The sequence below is a fragment of the Synchiropus splendidus genome, chromosome 8 (assembly GCF_027744825.2).
Source record: "Synchiropus splendidus isolate RoL2022-P1 chromosome 8, RoL_Sspl_1.0, whole genome shotgun sequence".
NCBI lineage: Eukaryota > Metazoa > Chordata > Actinopteri > Syngnathiformes > Callionymidae > Synchiropus > Synchiropus splendidus.
The window spans coordinates 19918742-19946741 of NC_071341.1; the positions used below are offsets into that span (position 1 = coordinate 19918742).

Consider the following 28000-nt stretch of genomic DNA (forward strand, 5'->3'; position numbering starts at 1 on the left):
CTCAGCGCTAGACGCTGGAAACTATGTGTACAGCGCGACTCCACACAAACATGATGGATGCCGGGCAGTAAAGGGTCTGATCACTGTCTGGACAGACAACATTGTTCAAAAACAACTTCATAATGTAACATCCAAAATATGACCGGGATCAGTTCCGACCAACCGGTCGTAAGTTAGATTCGACCTAAGTGGAATGCCATTCAAAATTGCCGACACGAGGGTTATAGGTACTACTGCGGTGGTGCTGTGTGAGAGTGAGATGCTGGGATACTGTGCTGCCGTAACTGTCGTCGTGGGCTGCTACGTGCTGCGGTGCCAGACATTCGTAAGTACGGGTGGACGTAAGTCGAGCAGGTCGTAAGTCGGATGTTACATGTAACTACAGATTACTAGATTTTTCATTGATAATTTTTTACGTCTGGATCTGTACGAAACCGACTAAAACCTTCTCCACCTTCTTTAATGTCTCTGACTTTGTTATGAGAGTAGCCTGGATCAATCTAGAACCTGTGTCCTTTGCACTCTTCTTGTTCCACTCCCTAAAAATATAGAGGTCAACTGTTCTTGAGTATGTGCAGGAATTCTTGTCTGTCTCCTAGAATCAAAATTAAATCACTGAAAATTGCAACCAAATCTGACTCTAATTCTGAGACTCCTGGGGCAATACAAATGACTGAAACCTGTAGTTCGAACTTGACTTATTCTGCCTCAGAAAGACAGGATGCAGAGAGCGATGTGTCAGAGTTGAAGATGCTGAGGTTTCCATTGGGAGCGACTACAAAGGAGAAGATCAGAAATGAGTACATCACAGGGACGGCTCATGTGGCGAGGCACGGAGACAAAGGCCGGATGTTTTGGACACGTGGAGAAGATAGACAGGCTCGGTCCCTCAGGTGGAAGGAGAAGAAGACGTTCATGGATGTGGTAAATGAGGACATGAAGAGGTGAGGCTGCGGAGGACGGTCCAGACTGGCCTCACGGGAAATGAAGAAAGACGGAGAAAGAAGAGGATCCTTAAGGGTGTGGTTGTTGATCAGGTGGTGTGAAGGATACACGTGAGTTAAGAGATAAGACCCCAGTATATTGTCTTTTTATGAAAGGCATCATATCATGGCTCCCTCCATCGTCGGAGGGAAAACCCTCCTGCACCGCGCCTTGCCACTGAGGTCTCCACGTTCACCTTAATGCATGTCTCATTTTGTGTACCATCTCCCGCTAATAGACGCTTCCGCTTTCCATTTCCAACCCAATCACGACTGACTGGATCTCCACGTCGGTACCAACTTTGGAATATAAAACTCTAATTTCCTCCCCCGTATTTAGAGCACATGTTTGTTTACATCTGTTCAATTTTAGTATTAGGCGGCACGTCGTGCCTGCAATCTGCTTGCCTCTATTTGAGGTGGAAATGACCTGAAAAAAAAAAAAAAAAAACGTTTATAAACTTCTGCTTCCCACAACCATCTGCATAGGTGTCTGCACATTGAGTTCGTAACTGGTCCTCAGCAAAATAGACTGTATCTGTATGTGCAATTAAGCGCGTTTGTTTGGAATCTCCGCGAATCAGTGCCTTAGAATCTCAAGCATTACGTTGCTATTTATAATACATTTGATCATAGACGTTCATCTGCCTGTGTATAAGTTGAATGAATACATTAATCTACATAAATGCGCCACAATTTGAAACACTTGTTGCGCACGCACTTTAAATCCGGTAGGCTGAGCTGGATTCCCGTCGCCGCGCCGCACGTTTGCTGTTGCTTCTCGAGAAATTTGGCTGAATTAAAAGGAAGCTGTAATCAAAGATTGTCAGGGAGAAACGTTAACAACCAGGAGCATCACATCTGCTTCTCCCCTTCATTTAAACGCCGAGCTCCTCTCACTGTGGCATTCAGGGAAGCTGCTCCCCCGAGAGGAATCTGGGCTGGGATACTGAAAGTTGGGAGCGCAAACACTCAGCCGGCTAAATAAACTGCCAAAAGCTGTTCGAGTTACATATTAAAAAGCGAGATGCTTTTACCTAGTCATCACGCTCCGGGTCGGATTTGAAGTTTTGCTCCATGAATAAAACATTTCGGTTGAGTAGTATTTGTCTAGCTTAAGAGAATGACAGGGGATTGAAGTGAAACACTCTGATGGCACGTATTTCATTCTCAGATTTAAGGCTGGAGAATGATTTTAAATAACATGTGAGGCGACATAAATACTGAAGATAAATAACTAACTTCAACTGTTAGCGTAATGTTAACGTCTCTGTTCTGACAAAAAAATCTTGGATCACACTTTATCAATTAAAAAGCCCCATAATGCACTGCAACAGATGAGGCTCTGCCAACACATTGGATTAGTAAGTAGAGTCGCAAGAAAGCTGTTTATTTTTTGCCTTTCTATTGAGCTCTATTGAGCTACATTAATAACTACAATATCTTGTAGCATGGTAAATGCAACTTTTGAACTTTTGACCATGATTTTTGGGCTGTAAAAGTTAAATTTAGGACTGAAATCTGGAGAGCTTCTGCATGAATGCATGAGCAGAAAATGATCCAGACAAACACGTCGGCAGAGGGACGGAGCAAAGTTCTGTTTAACAAACAAAACATGCGCGTGAGCAGGTTTGTCGGTCATTGTGCAGTGTTGTGCTTAACCTCTTCACTGGCAGAGAAGTAAAAGACGGGAGAAGTTGCCTTTCTGCTACGAAGAAAGAGGAGCAACGACTGAACACACTATATTTACTCAATTGTAAACTAAATTCAGGATGATGTATATATAGTTATTTAGTGGAAACATTTTTTTTTTTTCCAATACCAGTATATTTTCAATGAATAAGAGGGTGATACAAGTTTTCTTGTTATTAAATAGAAGGAAAATCAAATATAGAAACATAACAATTGTAAAACATTTCAGTTAGATATCGAATATAGAAATGAAACAAAATAAAAATGATAAAATATAAAACATAAAATATAGAATAGACAGATCCAATACGAATCATATCACATTATAATAGGAACAAAATACATTAAACAACAGCGAAATAGGCAAAAATCCTCGTGAAAAATTGGAAATTGGGGTCGTTCGAGCAGATGAAAATGTATCAGCAAGTATTTTCACTGAAATAAAGTTTCTTAATCATAGAAATGTTCCTCTATATTTGTCTGAAATGGCAGAACAGTTACAACCAATTATTTCAAAGATGAATCAGGGCGAAAAAAAAGAATCTGTTACAATAATCTAACTTAACTGCTGAAACAAACATTTTTCTTGAAGCAGCGATGTCGTTTTTACGACCAGCGTTTTGGTTAAATATTCATCTTCTAATTTTGACATTAAAAAGCCACAAATGTTCAAATACAAATATGGAAATGCTTCACTAAAACATGCAGAAAAACATGTCAGGCAAATTGTGAGTACAGTGAAGTCGTAAACATAAGAGACAGTTCGCGCGGCTATTTTTATATTTTAATGTCTCACACCAGGTAAGGGAGTTTAAAAAAACTTTATGGAAGCCAGACTGAATTAATAGCATCAGTGTCAGTCAAAGGACATTTACATAGTGTATGCAAATATAAAAGCTCTTCCCGAGAAACACACTGACACACTGGTGGATCAAGGAACAAAGAACAGAATTAGCTTCAAATCTGAGTTTAAATCTGACAAGGGGAATCGGCTTATCTTGACAAATGGATAACATTAAAGAGGTACAGCTCAGTTAAGCATGTTTTTCTTTAACTACATGTGGCTGGAATCACTGCTGGTGGAGAGTTTGATCGACAAAGGCGCAGTAATAAGTCCAGAGGAGCAGCTTGGTGACTTCTGTGGTGCGATTCGCAAAATGGGCCACGCTCCAATCTCTGCTTCCGACTGGCTCTATGATGGTGAAACACTTTCTAAAAACAAGTTTTAGGGGATAACAAGGACACGACAGTGACCCAACATAAAACTGGAGCACCGGCGAGAGCGGCACATTTAAGTCTCATCTCTAATTTGGACGCCGCGGTTTTGTCCAGTGAGGCAAGTGAAGACAAAGAAGGCAGACTGAAATATAGCTTTGGAAAACATGTGAATCTTACTGTCAGGCTGAGGAAGACACATTTGAATTCAAGGGGAATTGATCAGTTTTTTAGGGAGAGTCTCAGTTTTGAAAGCTTGCAAAGCAAATTCACAACATGCAGAATCTCACTGACCTCACATGGACCTATGAGTCCACTGTTTCAAAAAGCACGACTTCATGACTTGCACATTCTGAGGCGGCGCACAGGCCCCCCTTTTAACTGTCATGGCCGCCGTAATTCCATTCAGTCCCGGTTTTATTCTGTTCCCGCAGCACTCACTGATTAGGACTGCTTCACACCGTGGGACATCCGAGTCCAGAGCTGCGATACTCGGGTGCGAAGCTTGCTCTGACAATGAAGTTGCATTGGAGATGGAATGTGGACCAAAGCAGTGGGAGCCGCAAGAAATCTCTGATAAAAAACTATGATGACTGCACCAATGAGCTTGAAACAAGATGAAATAATGAATCAATTCATTCATTCATCCATTCATAACCTGCAGATATTCCCTTCACAAAGTGGCAGGCATCGCTGACCGAGGCATGGAACACAACCACTGACACACGCTCACTCAGAGGGCATGTTGAACACCGTCTGAGTCACAGGCCCAACAGATTGTATCATTCTGGCACGAAACTGGTCGTGATACAACTCTCCATTTTAAATTTTGGAGGCTAGTTTTTCAGCTATCCAGCTCCTCCCAGCACCTTAACAGCATAGGAGCCACCTAAACTGAGATTTTGTTCACCTATGCAGAGAGTTTCCCATCGTACCGGGGTGTTGTTTCTCTTGTTTTTGTCAATCTGTAGTCAAGTGTTACTCGCAATGACAGCGCAACCTTGTTTCCTTAAGGGTGGACAAGAGAGAGAGAGACCTCTAAGATGATAATGAAATCTGGTGAGAAGCCTGGTATCTGTGCGGTTCCTTTCAAGGTACTCCCATTTGGATGAAATCACGTTTTGCTTGAAAACAGCCTGTTGAACGGTAAAGTTTGAACACTGAGGTTGTCAAGGGTTACGACAAGGCGCGATGGTTTTGAACCAATATACATGGAAAGCTCCCAGGGACCATATAGAATGATACGATTTGGCCCCTGGGCCCACAGATCAACACAGGTTGAGAGTACAGAGAAGCATGTTTGTATTTCTAGACTGCAGGCAGAAACTCACACGATGAGACTTGCCTCAGGCTCAGGTCAGGCTCTTAGCTCGAGGGGTGTCCCCAGGAAACCCTAAACTAAGAAACATGAGAAATACGACGCACTGGTTTTTCAGCATGACGCCCCAAATTTCCAATCACCAGTGCCAAAATCGTCGGGCCATCACCCTGTTTCCCATGACAAGGATGGCTTTCACATGACGGGCGTCATATTTGCTTTGAGCCAAACTCTCGTGCCACCATTCCTTCAGAAAAACGACCTCTTTTTTTAGGATGAAATTTCATATGATAAAACATGTTAAAACAAAGCAGAACAAGAACGCGTCATGGAAGTGGACGTGATTATGGTGGTGTTCCGCATGTTTCAAACATCGTGCGCCTTACTCGCAGAACTAAAGTCGTACATCCGAACCGGCCGGACATATGAAGAGACGGATCGGGGGATGACAGCTGCAGATAGGATGAAGATTCACTTCTCTTTTCGCATCAGATTAAGGGAGAAAAGTAGTAAAAATATTTGGGTAGGTAACAAATCACTAGACTTTGAATCACTTTTGAAGGACGTACTACACGCTCTGCTCTTTTCCTGTCGGTCACAGTACCCTGTAGAATGGGGAAAAAATACTGAAATCTGAAATCTCTTCTCTTTTCGTTTTCATTGTCACCAACCAGACGATGGGACACCCTGCGCCTCAAAAGCCTAGCTAAAAGCCTGCGACATTCTTGCAGTAAAGCTGCAGCTCACACCACTATCACCTTGTCCGACTAAAAACAGTTCACCGAGTTTGAATGCATTAAAACAAGGCCCACCTCTTTTATACCTCCCCAGGTCCAGCTTCATGGTGGAGGTCGGTCAGAGCCTGTATTTCTCCTCTTACACAATCACCTGCCATCTCAGATGTAAACAATGTGACTTTGAGTTTCCCCTTTCCATTAACTCTATTGCCTCCCCGTGTCCATCCGCAGCGCAATGACTCAAGTATGAGACGTAATCAATAGACTTGTGGTTTGGGTGAATGAGTCTCAGAGCCGGGTTTGCACAGTCTTGATCAGTGTGACAATGACAGATTATGGTGCCGAATCTGAGAGTAATTAAGACGGGTCTATCGCCACGCTGATAATTCCAGAGCGCGATGCCCGGAGGCAGGCCGCTCCAACCTGTCAAACAACAGCTCTATTGAACGGCTGCGACGTTCTCCGCCGAGCCACGGAGAGGGGGATTCGATCGTGGCTTCCTTCTCCAGTCATCTCAGTTGTAGCGACACAAATCCTGCCCCGACCAGGTCCTGACCTGGCTACTGTCCACTGCAAATGGTGCCACAAAGAAAATCCCACAGGCTGCTCCGCTCGCTCTGTAGTGCAGTTCACAAATTCCCACATCAAAATACTGCATGTGTGAATAGCGAAGGAAAGAACCCTAAGCCATACAGCTGATACTCTCCAACCTTTTTGAGTTTACTTTGAGATTTTTGGCCTCTCTCTGTTTTAGTAATGTGCTCCCCAAGACTTGTTATATCCTGCTGTGTAAGCGAACAATATATCATTCAGTCCGCATAAATGCATTTGCAAACAGCACTCTGAGGAGAAAGCGAGTGACTGATCACATGGAATGGTGTTAAGCAATATAATAGCAGTCTTAAAGCGCGCCGCGTGTAAGCAAAATATGAATCAGACAGAACAATGGCATCTAACTTTCCATTTTTAGCTTTTATGGCGGAGTGAAGCGCGACAGCTGGAGAGTGTTATCTTTCCATTAGCAATGCAAGATGTATTGATTAGTGTCCTGTGTTGCTTCGTGTTGGCATCGCAATAAGCAGTCGGGTTTTCTCTCTTTGTGATGGACTCTGGGTCACACTCCACCAGGAGCAACTCACAAGGAAAGAGGGGCAATTCTGCCTCTTGTTGTCTACTGATCAGTGCAATTGATGAAGCCTGAAAAAGGCCTGTTCTTTCAAAGTTGGTGAGGCATGGCTTGTGCAGGAGTGGCTCCTACCGACCTGACGTGGCTGAAAGGTAAGGTAAGGATCCACTATTCAACCAACTACAAGTAAAATCCAACTTATGACAGGGATCGGTTCCGACCAACCGGTCGTAAGTCCGATTGTACGTAAGTTGAATGCTGACGTGAGGGTTATAGGTGCTACTGCAGTGGTGCTGTGTGAGAGTGAGATGCTGGGATACTGTGCTGCCGTAACTGTCGTACGTGATGCCGGGCTACATGCCGCCGTGCCATTGAATAAAATTTTTTTAAAAAGCCTCTGCTGGCTGCGGTAGTAAGTATGAGTGGATGTCAGTCAAGCAGGTCGTAAGTGGGATGTTACTTGTAGTCGATGCACTTGAACCAATTTCAAAGCAACGTGTTGCCAAATGAATCAACATATTTGGCATGAAATAAGGCGAGGGGGAATATAATGTGAAATCAAAGGGAGGTGAGGAGGAGAGTGCAGGTCGGGTGGACACGACTGTCACGTGCGAACAGAAGAGAAGAAGCCATAGAGAAAGGGAAGCTTCACCGGATTCACATAAAACGTGGTTGCACTTTGTAGCAGCTCCACCCCGAGTCACGCAAAGTGGTGACTCACAACATAAGCGGTTTCTGTCTGGGCCGCGAGGAAGTGGCAAGCGTCCTCAGGTCAGCCGCTCATGCTAGTCACCATCAAGAATGCATTCAAAGAGCGCAATGTCACAGCTTGACTAGCTTGTGTTTTAGCTCACGCCCTCTCGTGTAAAACGTTTTCAGGGTTTTTTTCCCAGCATAGAGAGTCTCGCCACTGTGACAGACAGGAAAAGAGTAGAGTGCGTAGTACATCCTTCAAATGTGATTCAAAGTCTAGTGATTTGTTACCTACCCAAATACTTTTACTACTTTTATCCATTAATCTGAAGGCAAGGCCACTGACTGCATTACATGTTGTTCTTCAGGGTTATTGAACCATTGTTAGTCAGTCAACATTTTTCTGTCCAACTTAAGCAATACACCATTCTGTATAAGAAAGTATGCTATTTTTTTTCATGAAAGACTTGCAAACAAATTCATATCTCCACCATGTTTTTCTTATTACCCAAGCCAACTCTAATATCAGCCCAGAATATCGGTGTAATATCAGTTATCGGTTATCCGAAGCCACCACACATCAATATCGGCCCTAAAAAAAAGCATATTGGTCGATCCCTACATTGAAGATTCAGCTAGAGGGAGACTGAAGCTGCTTGCGGGAGGTTTGCGCCCCCCCAAGTACTTTTCCTGCATGAACAATAGTCTCTGACACAAAGCTCAAAGTGGCAGAGTTGAAGATACAAAAGTTTTCATTGAGAGCGACTTGAAAAGACAAGTGAGCATCAGAGGCAGAGCTCATGTTGAGAAGTCTGGAGACAAAGTTAGAGGCCAGATGGTTGGGCCACGAAGAGAGAAGAGACAGAGGACATGTCAGAGGAAGGGCTTTAGAAATGGCTCCAGGTTAAAGACGAAGAGAAAGACAAAAGATGTGGTAGCCGAGGCCAGGAAGAGAGTTGGTCAAGGCAAGTGAAGACATAGAAGGAAGTATGAAATATGCCACCTGAGTTGATACGTATGAACAGCAGAAGAACGACACTGGCCTCTATCCAGTTGTCAGATCAGGTCTTTGCTATAGTGTAATAACAGCCTGTCAGGCACCAAACAAAGCCTTTGAGGAGCTTAGGATCACTTCCAAAAAAGGGACATTGTAATTTATGATTTGTTTGCAAGTGCTCAGCAAACAGAAAGAACAGTTTCTAGTTTGCCGCACTAATCTTAGCTAATAAGGATTTGCTGGTGTCCGAGCGACGCAGGGAGCTGATGGAACAAAACTGAAGTGTGATGTTGAAATCTTTCCCCCATCTCAGTTGTTAATTACACCTCTATTATTCTTTGTAACATTCATTCAGCGCACACCAGGCTTCAGTCGACTGTCCTGGGGTGGAACTTGCTACAGGGCTTTGTTGGTTCAGTGGTGGTGTCGGACTACACATGCTGCGATCTTGGCGAGCGGCCCACTGGACTCCTGGACCCGCCCACACTGTCCGGTCTCAGTCACCAGGGAGGGTTCCAAAAGTAAACAGCGTTTCAAATAGACCTCCTGATAAATAACCGTCTCTGCTAAACAGAACCACCGGAGCCTGAAAATAGTAGACAGTTTTGTTTATGCAACTCTAACAGCATGGACCTGCATCCGATTTATCAGGGATTTATTCTGCCTTCCATACCAAAGATGAGATGTAGCAGCCTTGAGTGTTGTCAGGTCAGCCCTGTGGAGTCCTCCAGGCTGGTCCTGCCTCAGTCGAAAACTATCCAAGATGCTTGTCTGCTTCCTCCGCTGAAAAGGCACAGCTATACTTTTCAAGATTTCCCACCGATTTGGAGAAAAAAAAAAACATTTGGAACAAATCCCTATATTGGATGCAATAGACACGGTGAGCGCCGGATTAGCTGTGAGTACAAGATCAGTCATGTTTCTGATTTGGCTCACGGGTGAGTGGGCACATTATGTGGCGCATCATCAGTATACATCTTCTACAACGTGAGATGCATCATGAAAATGCGGAGCCAATGAAGAGTTTATCAATCCAGTCCTCTAATGGCCACAGCAATCCCATTTATGACCGTCTCCTACGACAGAGCCGTGTTTGCGGAGGGGAAAAAAAAATAAATAAAAGTGTTTCGCTTGCAAAGCTGACATCCATTCATTTCGATGATGCAGTGTAATTTGTGTGGCACAAGTGGGAGCCTCAAATTGAAACACTTCAAATACTTAAAGTTTTCTCTTTTCAATGAGAAACCGCCCACAGCAATTTTCTAAACAAGCACTCCGTGATTGCAGAATATTCCTGAGTGCCAACCACGCACGGAGTCAAGGCGCAGGACGCTTCACCTTTCGCTTTTGGGTACACTTAATGCGCAAAAAGGATTTTCACTCACATATTGAATCATGTCAAATAATAAAATTCAATAATGCACACACAAATACACATGGGTCGTTTTCTGTGACCTTGTATATTGACTTGAATAGACAGGAAATGGAATGAACTTTAAACCTGGGTTCAAAACGTCAGAAAGGGCCGTCAGAATAATCGAAACAAGGAAAAGTTTGAGGCTGAAAATGTACTTCAGGGTACAACTTTTGCAACACAAAGCATTTGGATTATTTCTCTCTCTGCAATACTCCTCCAAATACTGCACACTTGTTCAACAGCATACTTTCTACTTTTAGTCCAAGACACTAACTCCTCAGCTCCTACAGTCATGTGTCGAGCTCCTCTCTGAAGGGGAGAATGACTGGTATCAATCCACAAACTATGTCTGAGCACAAACTTCATTACAGATGAGTCGGTTTATTTATACTTTTAACAGATGTAAGCGGCAGCTGACGGTACAGTTGGCCACATCCTCAAGAAACACCTGAGGGAGGGGTCAGACATCAGCCAATAAACAGAGTTCGGACAATTGACCCGACAACTTGAACGCAAGTATGTCATTTATCAAACAATCCCTTGGATACATTTCCTCAAGTAATAATACTACATTGGCCAGGAGCAGCTGTACTTACTGTAGGAACCATGCTCTATTAAAAAAATAACACATATCTTTTTAAAAAAAATATGTGTTATTTAAAAGAAAAAAAATGCATGCACACATGGTTTCTGCCAGGATTTTTTGAAACTGTGGCGGATTAACTCCCAATAACCCCAGCACTCTGTCCCTTTGCTACCCTCCAAAATAAAAACATAAAAATAACAACATGCATGAGGACACAATAGAGAAACAAGGACACAAAGTTTTGACATTAACTCAGTTTACAGCCATGAACAGTAGATCTTTCTCCAATCTGCAGCTGTCCTCACGCTTTGTACACTATGTTCGGCCAGTAGCTGTCCTCACGCTTTGTACACTATGTTCGGCCAGTAAGCGCGACTTTAGTTCTGCGAACAACGAACTTCAGTCTTTCAGGAAAAATACTGAAAACCGCCATAGTCATGCCTATCTCGATGGTGCATTCATTGTCATCGCAAGACACAATTCTTCTGAAGGCATGGCGGCTCCTGTTTAGCTCTTATCATGGCAGTGTGCCAGGAAGAGAGGAATGATGCGGAATTATTTAATTACATATCATTGTAGGACGTCGAAACTGAACTTGTAGTTTGGAACTTGACCATTTATTTTCAGACTTACTTACTAGATTTTTTTTTTCTTATTTTATGGTTAGCTAGTTAGCTGGGAAACTATTTCAAAACTTCCAAGTACTTGTTGAAGGGTGCACCAATCTGTTCCACCTGTCAGAGACTTGAAAAGTTTTGTGTATCCTTAAATCGGGACAATAAGGCAGCTACTCTTTCTTCCACAGCCCAAAGTCAGCGGTGTAGTGCAAGACTGAAAACAGCAGAACACTAGTGGAGAAAAGGTTGACAGTGAGCAGGAAAACTAATTGGACGTGAAGACCTGATCGAAGTGATAGAAGAGTGGGCAGACAGGTGTCATGTTCCTGCTTAAAACTAGCTTGTACCTCGGAAATGTTTGGGCCCAGACCTGATCTTGGGGTTTCATCTCCTCAGCTATATTCTCTGATTGATATTCTGACAGAGTTAAAAAAAAAAAAAAAAGAGTCTGGTGGAGTTCGGGAAAGATTTTCAAGTGCTAACTTTTAACGTCAAAGAGGAAGCTCTACATTTAAGGATGATGTTTAAAGGGATTCATCGCTCACGAGGCTCGGTTTTAAGGGCATCTGCAGTGTTATTGGATAGACAAAGAGATGCATTGTCAGAGCGGATGATCCATGATGCTCTATAGCACAAGATGATAACTGCGGGAGACGGTATGCGTGGAATGATGGCGGGCAGAGCGATATTGCCAGTGGCAGTAGCTGATGTCTTCATATGACGGAGGAACCGGCTCCACCAGAGCCTTAATGGTGGCTTGTAATTGCTCCATCACCCATGCTAATGTGCACTCTAGGCCCCTTTCAAAACAAAACATTGCATTTCCATCTTTTTTCATTGTGAACTTGATTGTTCGCATCTAAGCCAACGGAGGCAGGTCGGTCCAGGGAACAGAGGGAACAATGTCACATTCATAAGCAGAGACATCAGCGCTGCTCCTCATTAAAACTGCACAGTTATGAATGAAAGCTTCTGTCCTGACAATCATAAAAGGGCCTGTCATCTGTCTGTTTCCCCTAATTGACTGTTTTCTACGTTTCAACAGAGGGAAAGACACTTTTTGGATTGTCCCCAGTTTGTCATTCAGCGTGACACCACAGCACACATCATGTCCCCAGGATTTTTTCCCTCGCTCATATTAAGTACATGAATCAAAGTGATGGAAGACTTACGGCGGGAGTCATCTGTATTCGAGAAAAATCTCTGCGGAATGTTCTTGAAGGTTTCACTTTTACAGGAGAGTACAAAAGAGTGGGACCACAGTTGTGATTTGAGTCTTTGCGGAAGTCAAGTCGACTCCATTGTTGACCTTCCCGCGAGTTTCAGGGCACAAAAGCTTGACTGCTACAGCGGCATTCAAGAAATATCTTTTCACTCTGAAGCAGCGAGGAGTCTTTGCACTTGAATGGATTTTTTTTCAAAACACCTTAAAAGTTTGCAAACTGACCTCTGCACGGTTTGAAAAATATAAAGTTTATACATGGGATTTGTTGTGTGCCTCCGGACAAGAGATGGACTTGTTCAGAAGCCACAAAGGATTTCAGTTTGTATTTCACTGCAGGTAGCTGGAGTCATCAAGAGTCACGCCGTCCACGAGTTGCCTTCAAAAGTGGATAGAAAGACAGAACAGAAATATTCTGCAACACAGTTTCAGTGTTGTTGCACTTTTCTGACAACTACGTGCAACTTTTCCTTCATGATTTCATCCCATATTTCTTTGTATTGGTGTTATGTACTGTAATTTCTGGACTATATAGTGCACCGGAATATTAGCCTCACCCCCTAAATTTAAAGAGTTCATACATAAGCCACGGGTGCAGTGGTGCTGTCTGCACCGTAGAAAGTTCAGTGGTGCTTAAAAATGCATGAGGATCACATCTAAACTAGTTTTGAAAACGGGCTTCAGCATGGAGACTGACACATGAAACAAACTGGCCAATGTTCTGGACTTGAATCAATCATCAATTCCTCCCATCTTTCAATGGCATTAAAATACTCAAAAAGCACTGTTTTCGCCCGCGTGTCCGATATTCTGACACCACAGCTGGTCTCAGCTGCTGCTTCTCGGCTCCGCTCCTCCAGGAGATCAGCTCTGCGGGCGGAGCTGTGGACACGAGGGTGAAAACAGTGGTTTAAGGCCAATAAAACACCGGTTTGATGTGACAAAGCTCAATATGTTGACAGCATGACACTGTTTAGCCTGTAAAAACCCATATATTAGCCAAGTGTATTGCAGTTGAGATAGATGGATAGATAGATGGATAGATGGATAGATGGATGGATAGATAGATAGATAGATAGATAGATAGATAGATAGATAGATAGATAGATAGATAGATAGATAGATAGATAGATAGATAGATAGATAGATAGATAGATAGATAGATAGATAGATAGATAGACAGACAGACAGACAGATAGATAGATAGATAGATATCTTTCTGTCTATCTATAGATAGATAGGCAGACAGACAGACAGACAGACAGAGACAGATAGATAGACAGACAGACAGACAGACAGACAGACAGACAGATAGATAGATAGATAACTTTCCCTGATGTAAGTTCCTGACACTTAAATTCGTTTACTATCAGTTTAAAATAAAAAGTCGGGCAGCACAATTATTTTGATCAGCATTGTGATTAGTATGATGAATCAAACAACACAACTTTTATTGCATTACTAAAAAATGAATGTGCCTCCAGCACTAATGAAACTTTTACTCCGAATGGAAAACATTTCATTCTAAAAATATTAATGACCCAAATTAAGCATTTCCAGTGTTAAGAAACACGGAATACAGGAAAGAATAATGTCTCTCCCGATGTCCCCTGACATTTCCTGCTAGCATGACCGTTGAGCCTGTCACTAACAGCTTGGGCCAGTCGTACGGCTACAGTCTCTTTCAGCCACTGGTCTCCACACTGTCTCCAGGCTGGAGGCGGCTCTCATGTCATTGATGGACAGGTCTCAGTCAGATGCCGCGGCGCTGTTTTGTACCGTTTAATGAGAAACCGCGGCGAGAGTAGGTCTGAAATTGAGTGGCGCGGCCTCCACATTTGGGCGCAATAATGCAAGCTCGCAGTCTGAGGCCCACTAAAGGCACATATGGACTGCTGACCTATCCCAATCACTTTGCCTCAAGGAGGCAGGTTCAAGGGTGCAATCCGTCATTATTTGGGATCAGTCATCCAGAGTAATGGACAGAGATTAGAGGAGGTGAAGAGGAGACGTAGGGTGGAACAGGTAGAGACAACTTATCCAGGTGATCTGTGACAGAACGGCAGCAGCAAGCTTCACAGGACGGAACTGGGACCAGCGCTTATGCATAGATCGTAGCTCTGACACGAAGAGGCAGCGTTGGACACCAGAGGTACGAAGAGAGGACACGTTGGACCAAGACAGGGTGTGTCCCAACACTAGCACTTAACGCCAGCACTTGGTTTTGAGCGCCCTCCACTATGAAGTGCCCTCAGACGACCAAGTGAGTGACGTCCCTAAGAATTGGAACTTCATAACGTCACAAGTAAAGACAACGTGTCATTGGCTGCTGTGCGTTTTTTTTGTTTCCTGCATATCCAGTGTTGAAGACGTTTTTGGAAATGACAGCTCCAACGTTTCCGCAACCTCTTACATCGGCGCTGATCATCTCACTTGGTTTGGTGAACCAACGGAGACGAAATGGGCGGAGCCAAAGCCGGTTTCACCGCTATGTTGCGATGATAGATTTGTTAGAAGTATGGCGATGTTAACATTAGCCTGGATGCCAGCCCACTGTTGTTTGTTAAGAAGAAATCGAAACCTACTGTTGTACATACATGTTGTATTGTTCGACATTGTCGGACACGGTCGACCATTTGGCTCACTAGCGTGTGATACCAGAGAAAGTCAACAAAGGCAAGAGTAGTCCTGGCTACTAAAATGTCCCCGTTGTCCTGTCCAACATTGTTTTTAAATAAAGTACTTTGGTATCCTGAAAATCTATCCACACTTCATATTCCCACTCCGGAGCTCCCTGGGTTTGAAGGGATCATTTCAAGTGCAGAACAGCGAGTGCCCTCAGTCTTAAGAGTATTGGGACACAATACACTGACAGGTGAACGTGCGAAACCGAGTTTTAGGGTCAAAAACTAGTGTTAGGGTGAAAAATGGGACACAGCCGAATTCTCTGAAGAAAGTTTAAACTCCTCTGCCTCGCCTTCTCAGTCCAACCACAACAAACCTATGTTGGAACATGACCACATCTGCAAGTCCCACCAGCCAAAGCTCCATCAGCCCTGGCTCTTTATACACTGTGATTAGCTGCCACCCCGTAAAGTAGCACCATGCATTATCAAGCAATTAGACTGAGGCTTATTAAGCAGTTTAATGTAAATTTAATGAGCAATAAATTCCATTTCTTTAAATAGAAGAGTATATTATTGTTACAAATGGTCCACTGCCGTGATCCCAATGTACGGAGAATGAAATACTTTCAGAGAGCTACATTTTGAGGGCGCATAATTTTTTGCTTTTTTGAAGCAGGGTAGCGGACTAAGTGCTTTGCCGCGGTGAAGGAGTGTGCGGGGAAAAAAAAAAGCCCACATGATTTGCAGACGAAATGTGCATAATCGGTTCATTAATTTACTACTTTCTGCAGCCAAATTTCCACAGGACTTTAAATCCACTTGGGTACATTAAAGACATAAATATATTGACTTCAAGTGCGTTACACATCAAAAAAACAAATGGCAGCAGGACGCAAAAGGCTATAAAAAAGAAAAAAAAAAAAAACATTGAAGCAAGCAAAGACAGTTAATTAAAAGCAAATCTTATCTGGGATTTGAAGGTTGTTTGCATTGTCTGATAATGTTGCTCGCCTGGGACTGTGTTCCACATTTAATCATGGCAGCTAAAATTAGACCCAGTTCGGGACCGATGAACAAGTTGAGCCGAAAAGCCAAGTCGGAACAATGATGTCGAGAAAAGCTGAAGTTACATTCAATTAGTTTTAAGCTGCTTTGACGCTATATTTTACGTCGAATTTCATCACTCAGTTACGACACTTGACATCCAGACAGCAACAAAGGAGACGGGTCCTTTCTGTGTTCCGGACGAACAACCTTTCTCTGCGAGACATTCATGTGGGGTTGCCAGATCTCGCAAGACACATGAGCAACCAGGTCTTTGAAAACAAGCCCAAAACAAGCGACTTTTCCTACTGAGGTTCTCTAGGTCGATGAAAAGCAGGATGTGGGTGGGGAAAAACCTGCTGTTTCCTCTGTTTGTGCCTGTGTTTTAAATGACATATCAAAGGTATCTGCTTGACAACTTGAGCTGGGGACACGCCCCAAGAAAACCACAACCCACGACTCACAATATTTCTAAGATACTTCTCAGAAAAAGAAGCCCAAAGTCGCTTATAGTAAGCGGACTTGGCAACTGTGCTTTCATGCCGCCGAGTTGTTCCGGAAGAATCTGGCGTGCCGCGGTATCAGGCATCGTCGTTCAAGTTGTCCATGACTCCTCTCCCTCTTCACCTCTCTGACCCCCGACTCGGCTGCCTCCCCAGTGTGCACCCAGCTCGGCAAAAGAGTAAAATACTCAGGAAACTATCACCCAAACAAGCCCATTTTAGTGGCTAAATTGAAAAGTGGAGGGTAATGAGCTCAGCATTTAATCCCTGTCCCTCGCGAGGCCACTAAATCAGAGGTTTTACCTTTGGTCACGGACACCACATAAGTGAAGTTTTGGCCCACGCTCACATCTCTCAAACTAATGGAAAGTCAAGAGTTAATCTTGAGCTCACTTGATGCTACATACTCGCCAGCCACATTAAACATAATAACCTGATCGCTTGTCTGGAGGATCGACAGCTTTTTCAACTGTTGTTTAACAGTTGCGACATTCGGTATTGATTTTTAAATGCAACATTTCGAGTGATGAATCACCCTGCTGTTTCACTGGAGCATTAAAAATGCATTAATGTTTCGTATACACTCATTTGGGTGAAGACCAGCTGCATTGCTAAGCAGTAATCTGGCATGGCTAAAGTCCGGCCCGGGGGCCGTTAATGGACCTCTGTTACTAGCATCCTTTACCATGAAATACACACAATTTTGGTGAGTCAAATGAAAGTTCCACAAAGTTGTATTTCAACTTAAACCGAACTTAAGCATTTATTTATGTGTGTATGTTGTGTATAAACAGGAATCAGGCGATATGATACGTATTATGATGCAGGTGTGATGATACGCTATATTGTCACACAGTGCGACGCTGTAAGCACCAAATGTATTGTTATTTGTAAACATTTTCAGAGGAACAAAATGCATAAAGGAAGAAACCTCTGCACCCTAGCCTGAACCCTTGTGCAGCGACACAGCTAATATTTTTTACAGGCATCATGCTGCCAAATATATTGAACCTCGTCACATCAAACCGATGACATCTTTTCTTGACCTTAAAGCGCTCAGAATACGCTGTTTTCACTCAAGTGTCCGCAGCAGAGCCGATCTCCTGGATGACCAGACATGAGAAGCAGCAGCTGAGACCAACTGTGGTGTCAGAACTTCAGACACACGGGCAAATTCACGAGCATTTTCAGCACTTAAACGTGAATAAAAGATGTGAGGAGTTCGTGATTCAAGTTCAGAATATTGCCCAGTTTGTTTCATGAGTCAGTCTCCATGCTGTAGCCCGATTTCCAAACTAGTTTAGAAGCGATCCTTATCGCTAAATCAACAAAATAACTCCCGAATACAGAGAGAGACAAAGCTAGTAGAAAATGGTCTTGCAATATTTTTGCTGTTGTATCACAAGTCAAAATATTTGTTTATAACATATTAATACAGCAGATTTAAAATATCCATGTGATAGTTGATCCAAAAAATCTGGGCACCCTGCTCTTTTTGATTCATGTTATAGTTTCATGTATTTGACTTTCTGTGATATACTGATGTGTTACAGGAAAATATACACCTGCGGTCAGGTCAGAGAGGATTTCTCACACTCACGGTTTCAGAGACAATTCACTGCGTGTTGTCTAAATATTAATATCTTTGACCAATGCGCGGATTTAACTGTGAACCAGCAAACAAAAACATGCTCCATCTCTACTCTCAACTTATTTTTGGAAGAGTCACTTCTTCACAAAGTGGTTTTAGGGCACCTAATAAGGACGCATAAACGCTTGCCTGGAATAACTCCCTCGCTTCCACAACCAGGCAACAGATAAGCGGTTGAAGATGAGTTTCCATATTATGGTCCGCAGGAAGACAAACCGACACATCTTGAGGGCAAGGCAGCATACTGCAAACAGATTCCCTTCCCTGTTTCTGAAGCCAAATCTCAACAGAAGCTGCCAGAAAAAGGCATCTTCAATCACTCACATTGTCACGAGCCAACTGGCAACAGAGAACTCCTCAACAACTGTATGCTTCCTTCAGTTTCTCTGAGATCCTGTCCTTCAGCTGTGCCGCGAGCCTTCGCGACAGCGCGGTATTGATCCACTTCAGCATCACTCACTCCTGACGAATGACTTTCAACTGGCAATAAGCGGAGTTATGCAACCTTCTGAAATATTACCATCTGATATGGCGACAGCAGTCCCTCAGGGCTGCGCGAGAGGCACACCGCTAAAGAGATCCTGTGTTTGAATGTTGATTCTACATTGTTATTACCAGCATGAAATGTCACATTTATGTTTTACAAGATGGCCGATCGCTCCATACACCACCTGGGATGGGGCAAATGAAAGACACGGAACTTCAAAGTACTGTTTTTTTTTTGCACTTTGTCAAGTGACAATCCTCCTTCTACCACTGAAACTCCAGTGTGTATAGGATTTGAGCAAAAGCTTCATTGTACTATTGAGAGAAGAAGATGCCGGCCAGTGCTGCAGATGCCACTCTGCTACCAAACCCACGGAATATTAAAGCCAACAACGGTGGAGATTACAGCAGTTTCTACTGTACACGAGGCCGTTTGGGAATTCAGCAACAGCAACAACACGCTGGCGAAGAGAGGAGCAGCATCTTTTATACAGCATGCATTGACAACAACAACAGAGATCGGAGAGATGACTGAGGACATTATTTCCAATCCGTGAAAATGAGATGATTGAACCTGTGATTCAAGATGCCGTTTGACATGATTCACTGGCGGAAAGTTTCCAGAATAATCCAGCACAAAAAGAAATTGAACTGAAATTATTATTATTGACAACTGAAATGAATAATTTTGGATAAAAATGGCTCTGAAAAAAACCATAACGTTGCCTCTTTTTAGAGTTGTGCGACACCTAGGAGTTTCCAAACATAGCAAGGCGAATGATATGGCGAAAAAAAACATGCATGTTCATTAATACATGACTATGAAGGATGCAACAATGTTAGGAATGAAAGCACCTTGTGTGACACTGTACCACAGGCCATTGTTGTGTTTCTACGGTGTCTAACAATACAATACAATACAATTTGCATTTCAAATATTAAATCAATATATGATATTTCATTTTACATTTTGCATGAAGAGAGAACCAGTGAAGGACTTATGCTCCGGCTTCTCATCCCGAGGAGCTGGGATGGACTCCAGCTGTGTAAGTGGTTGGAAATTAATGATAGCTACTGTGCTAATGTGGCTAGTGTTAATTGGCTGAAATGTGTGTTCCCTCTTTGCTCAACCAGAGTTCCTGCGCGTGTTGTTTTTGGACCTTTAGTAGAGACTGCAATGAACAGGGAGCAGGTTGAAAAGGGAATAAGAGAAGGGAAATGCGTGTTTTTTGCTGGAGTCTTACACACTGGTGTGAATTATCATGAAATGTTTATGTGTTTGGGGACCTTTCCAGGGTGTCCCTCTCCGGACTAGGCAGGAGAATGATGTGTCGGATGAACCACAGCTTGATGTTCTTTTGTAAGGGCTTTCATGTGGCGAATATTGTGGGCTGAAATAAGTGAAAAGCAAAAACTATGATCCAGTCCACCTGGTCACAACTGTTGCTGGAGCAGTTTCTGGAGATTGAAGTCACCACGCGGCGAGAGAGAGAGAGAGAGGAGTCGCAGGCGTTTGCCAGTGGAGAATGTAAATATGTCTCCGGGAATTTAGAATAAAACACTGACACAAGCATCCGATGCTGGAATGACGGAGGAATAAGCGAAGTGCGGTTCAGACTCCGCCGCTGGGTCTGAGGATGCGCTCTGGCTGGATGACTCGGCGCGTGTGGAGCTGTCTGCAATGCGTGTTTTCTGTCCACCTGAAGAGCACGTTTAACCAAAACAGAGCGTGAAAAAGCTCCGTGTGAACACCAGCGCGCCTCACCGTTCAACTTCCACCATTTCACTCCGTCATCACCCGCGATGGAAAATAAAAATAAATAAATAAAAACACTTTGACACCGAGCAGCAGCAACAACACCAGCGAGGGGCTCAACACCAGAAACAAGCGGAGAATTAATTTCAAAAACCAAACTGGAAGTGATGCTGAGATTTTCCCTGCGCGCGTCAGGCGCGTCAACGCCGCGCAACTTCTCCCCGTGACTCTTCAAGGTGGCATTTGCAGCGGACGACACGCGGCGAAACGAGCACGTAAGAGGGGAAACTTACCTTTGAGAAGAAACGCCGCAGAAATCACGAATGCAGAGAGAGAAATAACGAGAGATCCGCTCCCCATGATCGCCATGTTGGACACCTGCTCGAGACTGGCGGCGCTAAATCACCTAGAGACGGCCATGGGATGGAAACACAGACACATGAGAGGCGGAGGGAGGGCGCAAGCGGGGAGCCTGCTATTATATTGGCCCGCATTATGTTCAAACCCAAGACACCCAGGTCTGTCAAATACGTCAAGCAGACTGCAGGAATGCCTTGAAAATTATGTCAAAAGACGGAGGGAGTGCTGAAAAGACGAGAAAAATATGCTCACAATTCACCTGCATTTATTGTTTTTATGTTTATTCTAAAGGTATATAACATTAAATTTGGCTTCAAATTATAATTATACTGTTGTACGGTTGTTCAAAAGGTTTTTATTTGATGTAAAAGCAAAATATAATAATAATTCAAAGGTCAGTTTTATTTATCTATACCCTAGACCCGAAGTACTGACCCTATTCCAGCTACTTGACAACCTCTCGCACACATATCAATCTATTATCCTCTCTTTGTTGGACTGTGGGAGGAAACATGAGTGGCTGGAGGACAGCCACATACAAGGAGAGCACCCAAACCTGAAGATAGACACACTAACTGTCCCATATTTTGGCTGCTTATTTGTTTCCGGGTCACACTGGTCATCACTGTAGCCTCACTGCATCCTTCCACCCTCTTATGAGGGGGCTCATTCTCTGGCGACCAGGGTGTCTGTCCCTTCAAGAGCAAGTCAATTGACTCCTCAAGTCATTCACAAATGACCTGGAATAATATCTGGTTTATCACAGTCATAATCTGGCCACAAAGATCGTCATATCACATCCATAACACTCCCTTGCATTTTTAAATATCTCAAATGAATGCTGAACTATATGTGATGTTGAGCCAGAATGGCAATGTATTCATGTCTGTTTACTGAAGGAGACCAGCTGGGAGCTTCAGTTTGGAGCCTGTTATAAAAATGCATAGGTGCAATGAACAAAATATGGAACTAAGTAACCTCCATGTAAATATATTAAGTCTCTTTAAATGATCACCAACACTTTCAAACTGTTCTGAATGAATTAACATTTCGAATCACTTGATTTATGGTTGTAAATAACTTTATTTGCTTGCAAGTGTGAAGAACTGAGCCTTGTTTAACATCCTCACCAATTTACCTTTGCTGGTTCCTTAGTGAGTGTCAATACTGCTGAGGTGTAAATGGAGCTCAAAAGCAACCGTGCCGTTTATTACCGCTGTTTAATGTAACGGGTGGTAATAGACGTGTGAACTGGCAATGGCAATGAATCCAAAAGGGAGAGGGAGGTAATTGAAATGGCTTTGATCAGCTGCATGCACTTTCCTTTGAATATTTCTGTGAAAAACTTGGCCTCAACGGAGTGTTTCTTTCTAAACTGAAATGTTTAAAACAGGATTTCCCATAACAAAATATGCTTCTTGTGCAATATTTGTTGCCTGATGATGCATTCAGGTGCTCAAGAACAATAGAAAGATTGAGGCAGGAATAAAAGGAATAATATAAAAGGTAAATTTATATTTTTCTTTTTCAGTTATTGCACTCAATTGCATGAGGAACTAATATTTTCTAGGCTTATTGTTTGGGGAGTTCATATGATGGCTCTCTGGAGAGACCTGGAGCAGTAATAATACACGTAACATGCCTTGAAACACGCCGGAGACGTATAATAACATAGACAATATCTGGTGCTGTTTCAGGGATCAGTGAGGTTTGCTATGTGAGCTGCTTTTTTCAATGTACACAAAGGGCGCCCCCTTTCTTTCAAAGGCAGTTCTACATGGTGCGGCTGCCTGAGACGTGTTTTATGTAAAAGACAGTGGAATTTCAAGTTCTTTTCAATAACATGAGAAGAATTAAGGTATTTCTTTCAGTGAGTAGAAGGATATTGTGAATATGAACACAATGTGAGGAGTGTGAGCATCACAAACACTATAAAAAAGCATACAAATAGTGCTTATAGGAACATGTAAATAGATGAATAGAATCTTTGGTTTACCTCATTTAAGTGGATGTAATTGTGTGGCAACAAAAGAGATCAACACAAAACATGTCAATAAAAATGAGCTTTCAAAACAGAGGCTCCTAAAATAAAGGCTGAAAGCTCACGTGAGATAGATGTGCTGAGGATATAATGAATGGCTGCATACAATTAACTTGAAAGGAATGACTTTTTGGATTGCGCGAGCTCTCAACTCCCTCAACTTATTCTCACCTGGAACGTTTGGAAGGAGCCTATCTTCTGGGAATCACTGAGCTACAGAGAGCGCGCGCGCGCATGACAACGTTGAATCTCATTTCCCCCTTTCATTGTGTCAAAACAGCACAAAGGCTGCTAATTGCACAATCTATTCTCCGAGACTGCGTGTCAGTCCTCATTCCATGGATGAGTAGATAGCATTTAGAACTTCACTCTAATGCCGGCGCCGTCCCTATCACTACAGATTGAATTCCACACATCAAATTTATTTCAGATGTTATTATCTGTGGCAGCTTGCCAGTTCTGCCTGCCACTCACATAATGTCTCCACAAGGTGTATTCTCCCCACAGCCCCATCCAGGCGGCTTCATTTTCAGACGGCAAGTAACGCTGGGCGCCAGACTGCAAGGTGAAGATGCACTCAATAACTCGCACTTTACTTCTGAAGCCCCCTTTTTTTATTCACCGTGTTAATTTTAGATGGAGTTTACATCCATCTGACTTCCAGCTGAACTCCCTCAAAAATTCAGACTCCATTTATATAATAATATTAAAAAACAAAAGTGGAAATTGTATTTAAAACGACTGAAAAAAATAATTGTAAATTCTGTATTTACAGTGCTGTTAACACATAATGTAGGACTAATGTAGGAGACGTTTGGGGACAAGGTCCGGAACAAACTGAGAAGCGAAATAAAGAAGGTCAGCTAGTGAGGATCATGGAGGTGGTAAATGAGCTCATGAAGATGTGCCTAAAGGTAGGAAGCCTGCTCAAGACAGAAGGCTGACTAGCTGTGGCACCCCCTGGTGGGCAACATTAAGGAGGAGACCATAAATAAAACACAATTGTGTTGAGTCTTTTGTTTCAATAACCATCTCATTTTAGACCAGTGGTTCTTAACCTGGGTTCAATCGAACCCTAGGGGTTCGGTGAGTCAGTCTCAGGGGTTCGGTGGAGCCTCCGCGCAGAGGTCCACCCCTCAGTAAAAGTATCCAGTAATTGAGGTAAGTTGTTTTGAGTTCATGCACTGTGTTGGTTTTGTTATTTGAACAAGGTGATATTAATGCACAATTCATTTCGTGCACCAGAAAGGTTCGGTGAATGACCATACGAAACTGGTGGGGTTCGGTGCCTCCAACAAGGTTAAGAACCACTGTTTTAGACCTATGGAGTTTCAGCACAGCTCAGACTATACGGAACGATCACAGCGGCGTCAAAATTTGGCAACAAGTGGAAGTGAAAAAAATGTATGTGTGGAAAAAGTTGCATTCAAACACCACACTGTACGCTCTCCTGCTTGATAATAGCTTGAGAGAGAACAAAAATATGAAGTAAAAAATGGCTACCACTGCTTCCATATTTGCACCGAAAACAAGTTACAGATGATTAAAAGGGTGTTTGTAAAATAACAAACCAACATTCAAGCACAAAAAACTATTTTAAAAAACCTAATATGGAAGATAAATATTTAATTAAATATATCAAATTCATATAGAGGTCACCTTTCCCTGAGTTGCCTTTCCGTGTTCTGCCTTCATTTTGTTTGTTTTTCTGTATGTCTCCACAAAGCTTATGGATACCAACCAAATGTAGCAGTACCACCGGAAACCATGGGGGGCAGTGTTGCTGTTACTACCTGCTACGTAACTCTAATGATACATGAACAAGACATAACAATGGGGGAAATTCGCCATCCTCCAGGAGCGATATATTTCCCGCTGCCTCCGTTTTGTCTTTTGTGCAAGAGCTACATTATCATTACTTCTTCCACAGTCGCCATGTTGGTTTTGGAGTTTGTCGTTGCCATACACTTTTGACTGTGGGCTGCTCCCCCTCGTGGATATATTTGCGAACAGCAATACCAGCTCAAAGAACGCATGGAAGTATGTGATCAGTGACAGTAGCATTGTTTGAAACAATTTCAAAGGGCGCCTAAATGGGCCTTAGCTTTTAGAGACCATACAAGCACCGTGTTCACACCACACCCTGAGTTTCCGCCAGGACAGGCTATGATCTTTCACCACTGTCAAACCTACATTAGGACTCTATTGGAGCTGATCGATCAAAGAGGGAAGGAGATAAAGAGGTTGGTGGAAACGACTAGAAACAGCACTCATGACTGCCGTGTAACAGTAGGTTATTCAGTGCAAATAAACTATTCTCATTGGGGATATATGATGGGTTAGATAAGACAGAGGTGATGCGACCAGATAAATGAGAATATAAACATGTCAACCAGAGGTTTCACATCCTGATATAGCATTTGTGTTATCACAGTCACCCCTCTATCAAGACCTTGTGTCACAGCTGCTTTTCAAGGTAACTTTGCGAACACGCCGTTCTCCTGCCTTTGGCTTTTAAGAGAATTACCCTGGCGAGGACATGCAAATAGCTTCTCATGTCCGCTGCTAACTAACTTCTTTTAAGACCACCTTGTGTGCTGTAGACCCTTCCTGGATCTTTCAAACAGCGGCGGCACTTTCTGTCGTCGAGGGTTCAGTCGGTTTCAGGGCACCTCTGAGCGGAGACACCCAGCGATCCGGTCTTCCTGAGCGGGATGAATAATGGATGCAAATAGATCAGATGACTGAGATGCTTCATCTGGATCCTCGGCGGTAATGGCCGCCCATAGATTCTGGCTGTCAGAGCGAAAAGCATGTGTGGCGGAATGGCGTATTACGCTGTGCCGCCACACAGCTTGCAAATGGGCCAGCAGTTTATTTTAGAGAGCCCAGCGAGTCACACCCGGAATACTAGCGGTGCCGTTTAACTGGGCGGCCGTCAGCCTTTTCTATTTCAATTAGCGTGAAAAGTGGTAATAAAAGACTGTCACCGCCGCCTCTTCGCCAGCTAATGTTTGATCAGGAATGCAAGGCTTATAAATGAAGATTTCCTCTCCCCTTGCTAAGAAATCAATCAAATTAAGGGAAATTGAATTATTTCAGATGGAGATCGACTGAGGCAAAGCATCTGCCATGAAAATGTTTTCCTCCTGTTTTGGAAGGGAGAATAATTGAATCAGTGACCCCACGAAGGCGGAGTCCGAATATGGCCTATTGGAACGGAACCTGGATTTTCTTCAACCGTTAAAGTGACTGAATGAGCAATTCGCGTTGCGCCACGGACCCGTGTTTGTTTGGAGCTGGAGACAAATGGGTTAATCAAGTATACGGAAATGCTCCAAAGACTCTTTCATTTTTTAAATCACCGCCAATTGTTTTGTTTTTTCTCTCTCTCTCTATAACAGTCGATAGCAATGAGGAGGGAGCGTAGTATTGCGGCTAATTTCAGCTTCCCTCACAAAGGACATTATTGCAGGAAATGATATTCCAAATATAACACCACAGGTCATCAATTCTTTATGCCTCGAGGATGAAACCGGCAGTAGGAGAATTCCCCTTCTTTCTAAAAACCCTGCAGAATTGTGCAGAAATCTTTTGTGGTGAAGATAAAATTCTGCGACGACCATCATTGTGTTGTGGCACTTGTGTTTTTCAAGCAAACTTCAGCAGCGCTATAATGTAAAAGCTTTGGTTAATACGCTCTGTTCAAGGGAGACCTCCTATTTAAAGCCGTTTACAGACAGCCTCGTTTTCAAAGTTTATTTCTGACTTCCCAGTTTATAAAGCCTTTTGGGGACTTAGTCGTTTGCCAAGTCTATTTTGGACTCTCTGATTTCCCAAGTCTGTTATGTTTCCTTCAAGTTGATCAATTCCATTTCTGACACAAGTTATCGAGGCTGTTTCAGACCAAGTGGTTTAGCAAGTGTATTTTGGACACTTTACTTCGACAGAGTTTGGAGTATACCAGAGAGGAAGCTCATGGAGAGAAGCTGGAGAGGCAAGACTCAGATGGTTTGGACATGTAGAGAGGAGAGACAAGGAACATGTTGGACCAAAACTGCTCGACATGCAAGTACTGGGCAAAAGAAGAGAAGGGAGATTTCTCACTTTGTTATTTGGGAGTGACTGGTTCACTGAGTCACTTTCAGACATCCTATTTTGCAAAGTCTTTTTGGGACTTTCTACAGGTCAGTATTGAATTTGTTTGTTAGTAACTGTACTTTAGACTTACAGTAGGAGTGTATTCATAATATGCAATTTACCAAACATATTTTTGCATAATTTTTTTCCACACTTGTTTCCAGTTCACCAAGTCCATGTCAGACTTTCTCAATAAGCAGAGACTTACACTTAGACTTTCTTTATTGTCATTGCACAAAAACATATCACTGTATTATGGCAACAAAATTTCGGTTTGAGGCCTCTGGTTTCCAAAAACAAAAACTATATGTCCAAAATAAATAAATATCAGATCAATACTAACCACAAAAAAAATATATATATATATATATATAAATAATAATAATAATAATAATAATTATATATATATATATATATATATATATATATATATATATATATATATATATATATATATATATATATATATATATATATATATATATATATATATATATATATATATATATATATACGTTCAGCATATATAACGTTCAGCAACCTGACAGCACCAGGAACGAAACTGTTCCTGAATCTGGTGGTTCTGCATCGGATGCTATGGAACCGTCCGACCGGATGGCACCAGGGAGAACAGTGCATACTGGGATACAAAGATACAAATACAAAGAGTCTAAGACAGAGCCCAACTTGAATCCAGAGAGGCACTTATCTTTACTTTATTATTGAAAAATACATCTACAAAAGTGTGGGTGAGTGGTGGGTACAGTAACTCGAATTTTGGGGAAAAAA

At 42.7% G+C, this 28000-nt stretch overlaps 1 protein-coding gene across 11 annotated transcripts in view; it reads right to left on the reverse strand.

Annotated features, from left to right (window-relative positions):
* cadm1b (cell adhesion molecule 1b) overlaps nt 1-28000 on the reverse strand; it is a 280874-nt gene that overhangs the window by 202532 nt on the left and 50342 nt on the right. For 7 of the 11 annotated variants that reach the window (XM_053873475.1, XM_053873476.1, XM_053873473.1 and 4 more), the window contains one exon: nt 20964-21076. The exons of the other annotated variants lie outside the window; for them this stretch is intronic. In XM_053873475.1, the coding sequence (XP_053729450.1) occupies nt 20964-21039 (76 nt within the window). In that variant the 5' untranslated portion in view covers nt 21040-21076. The remainder of the gene's footprint in view (nt 1-20963; nt 21077-28000) is intronic. 11 annotated transcript variants of the gene reach the window in all.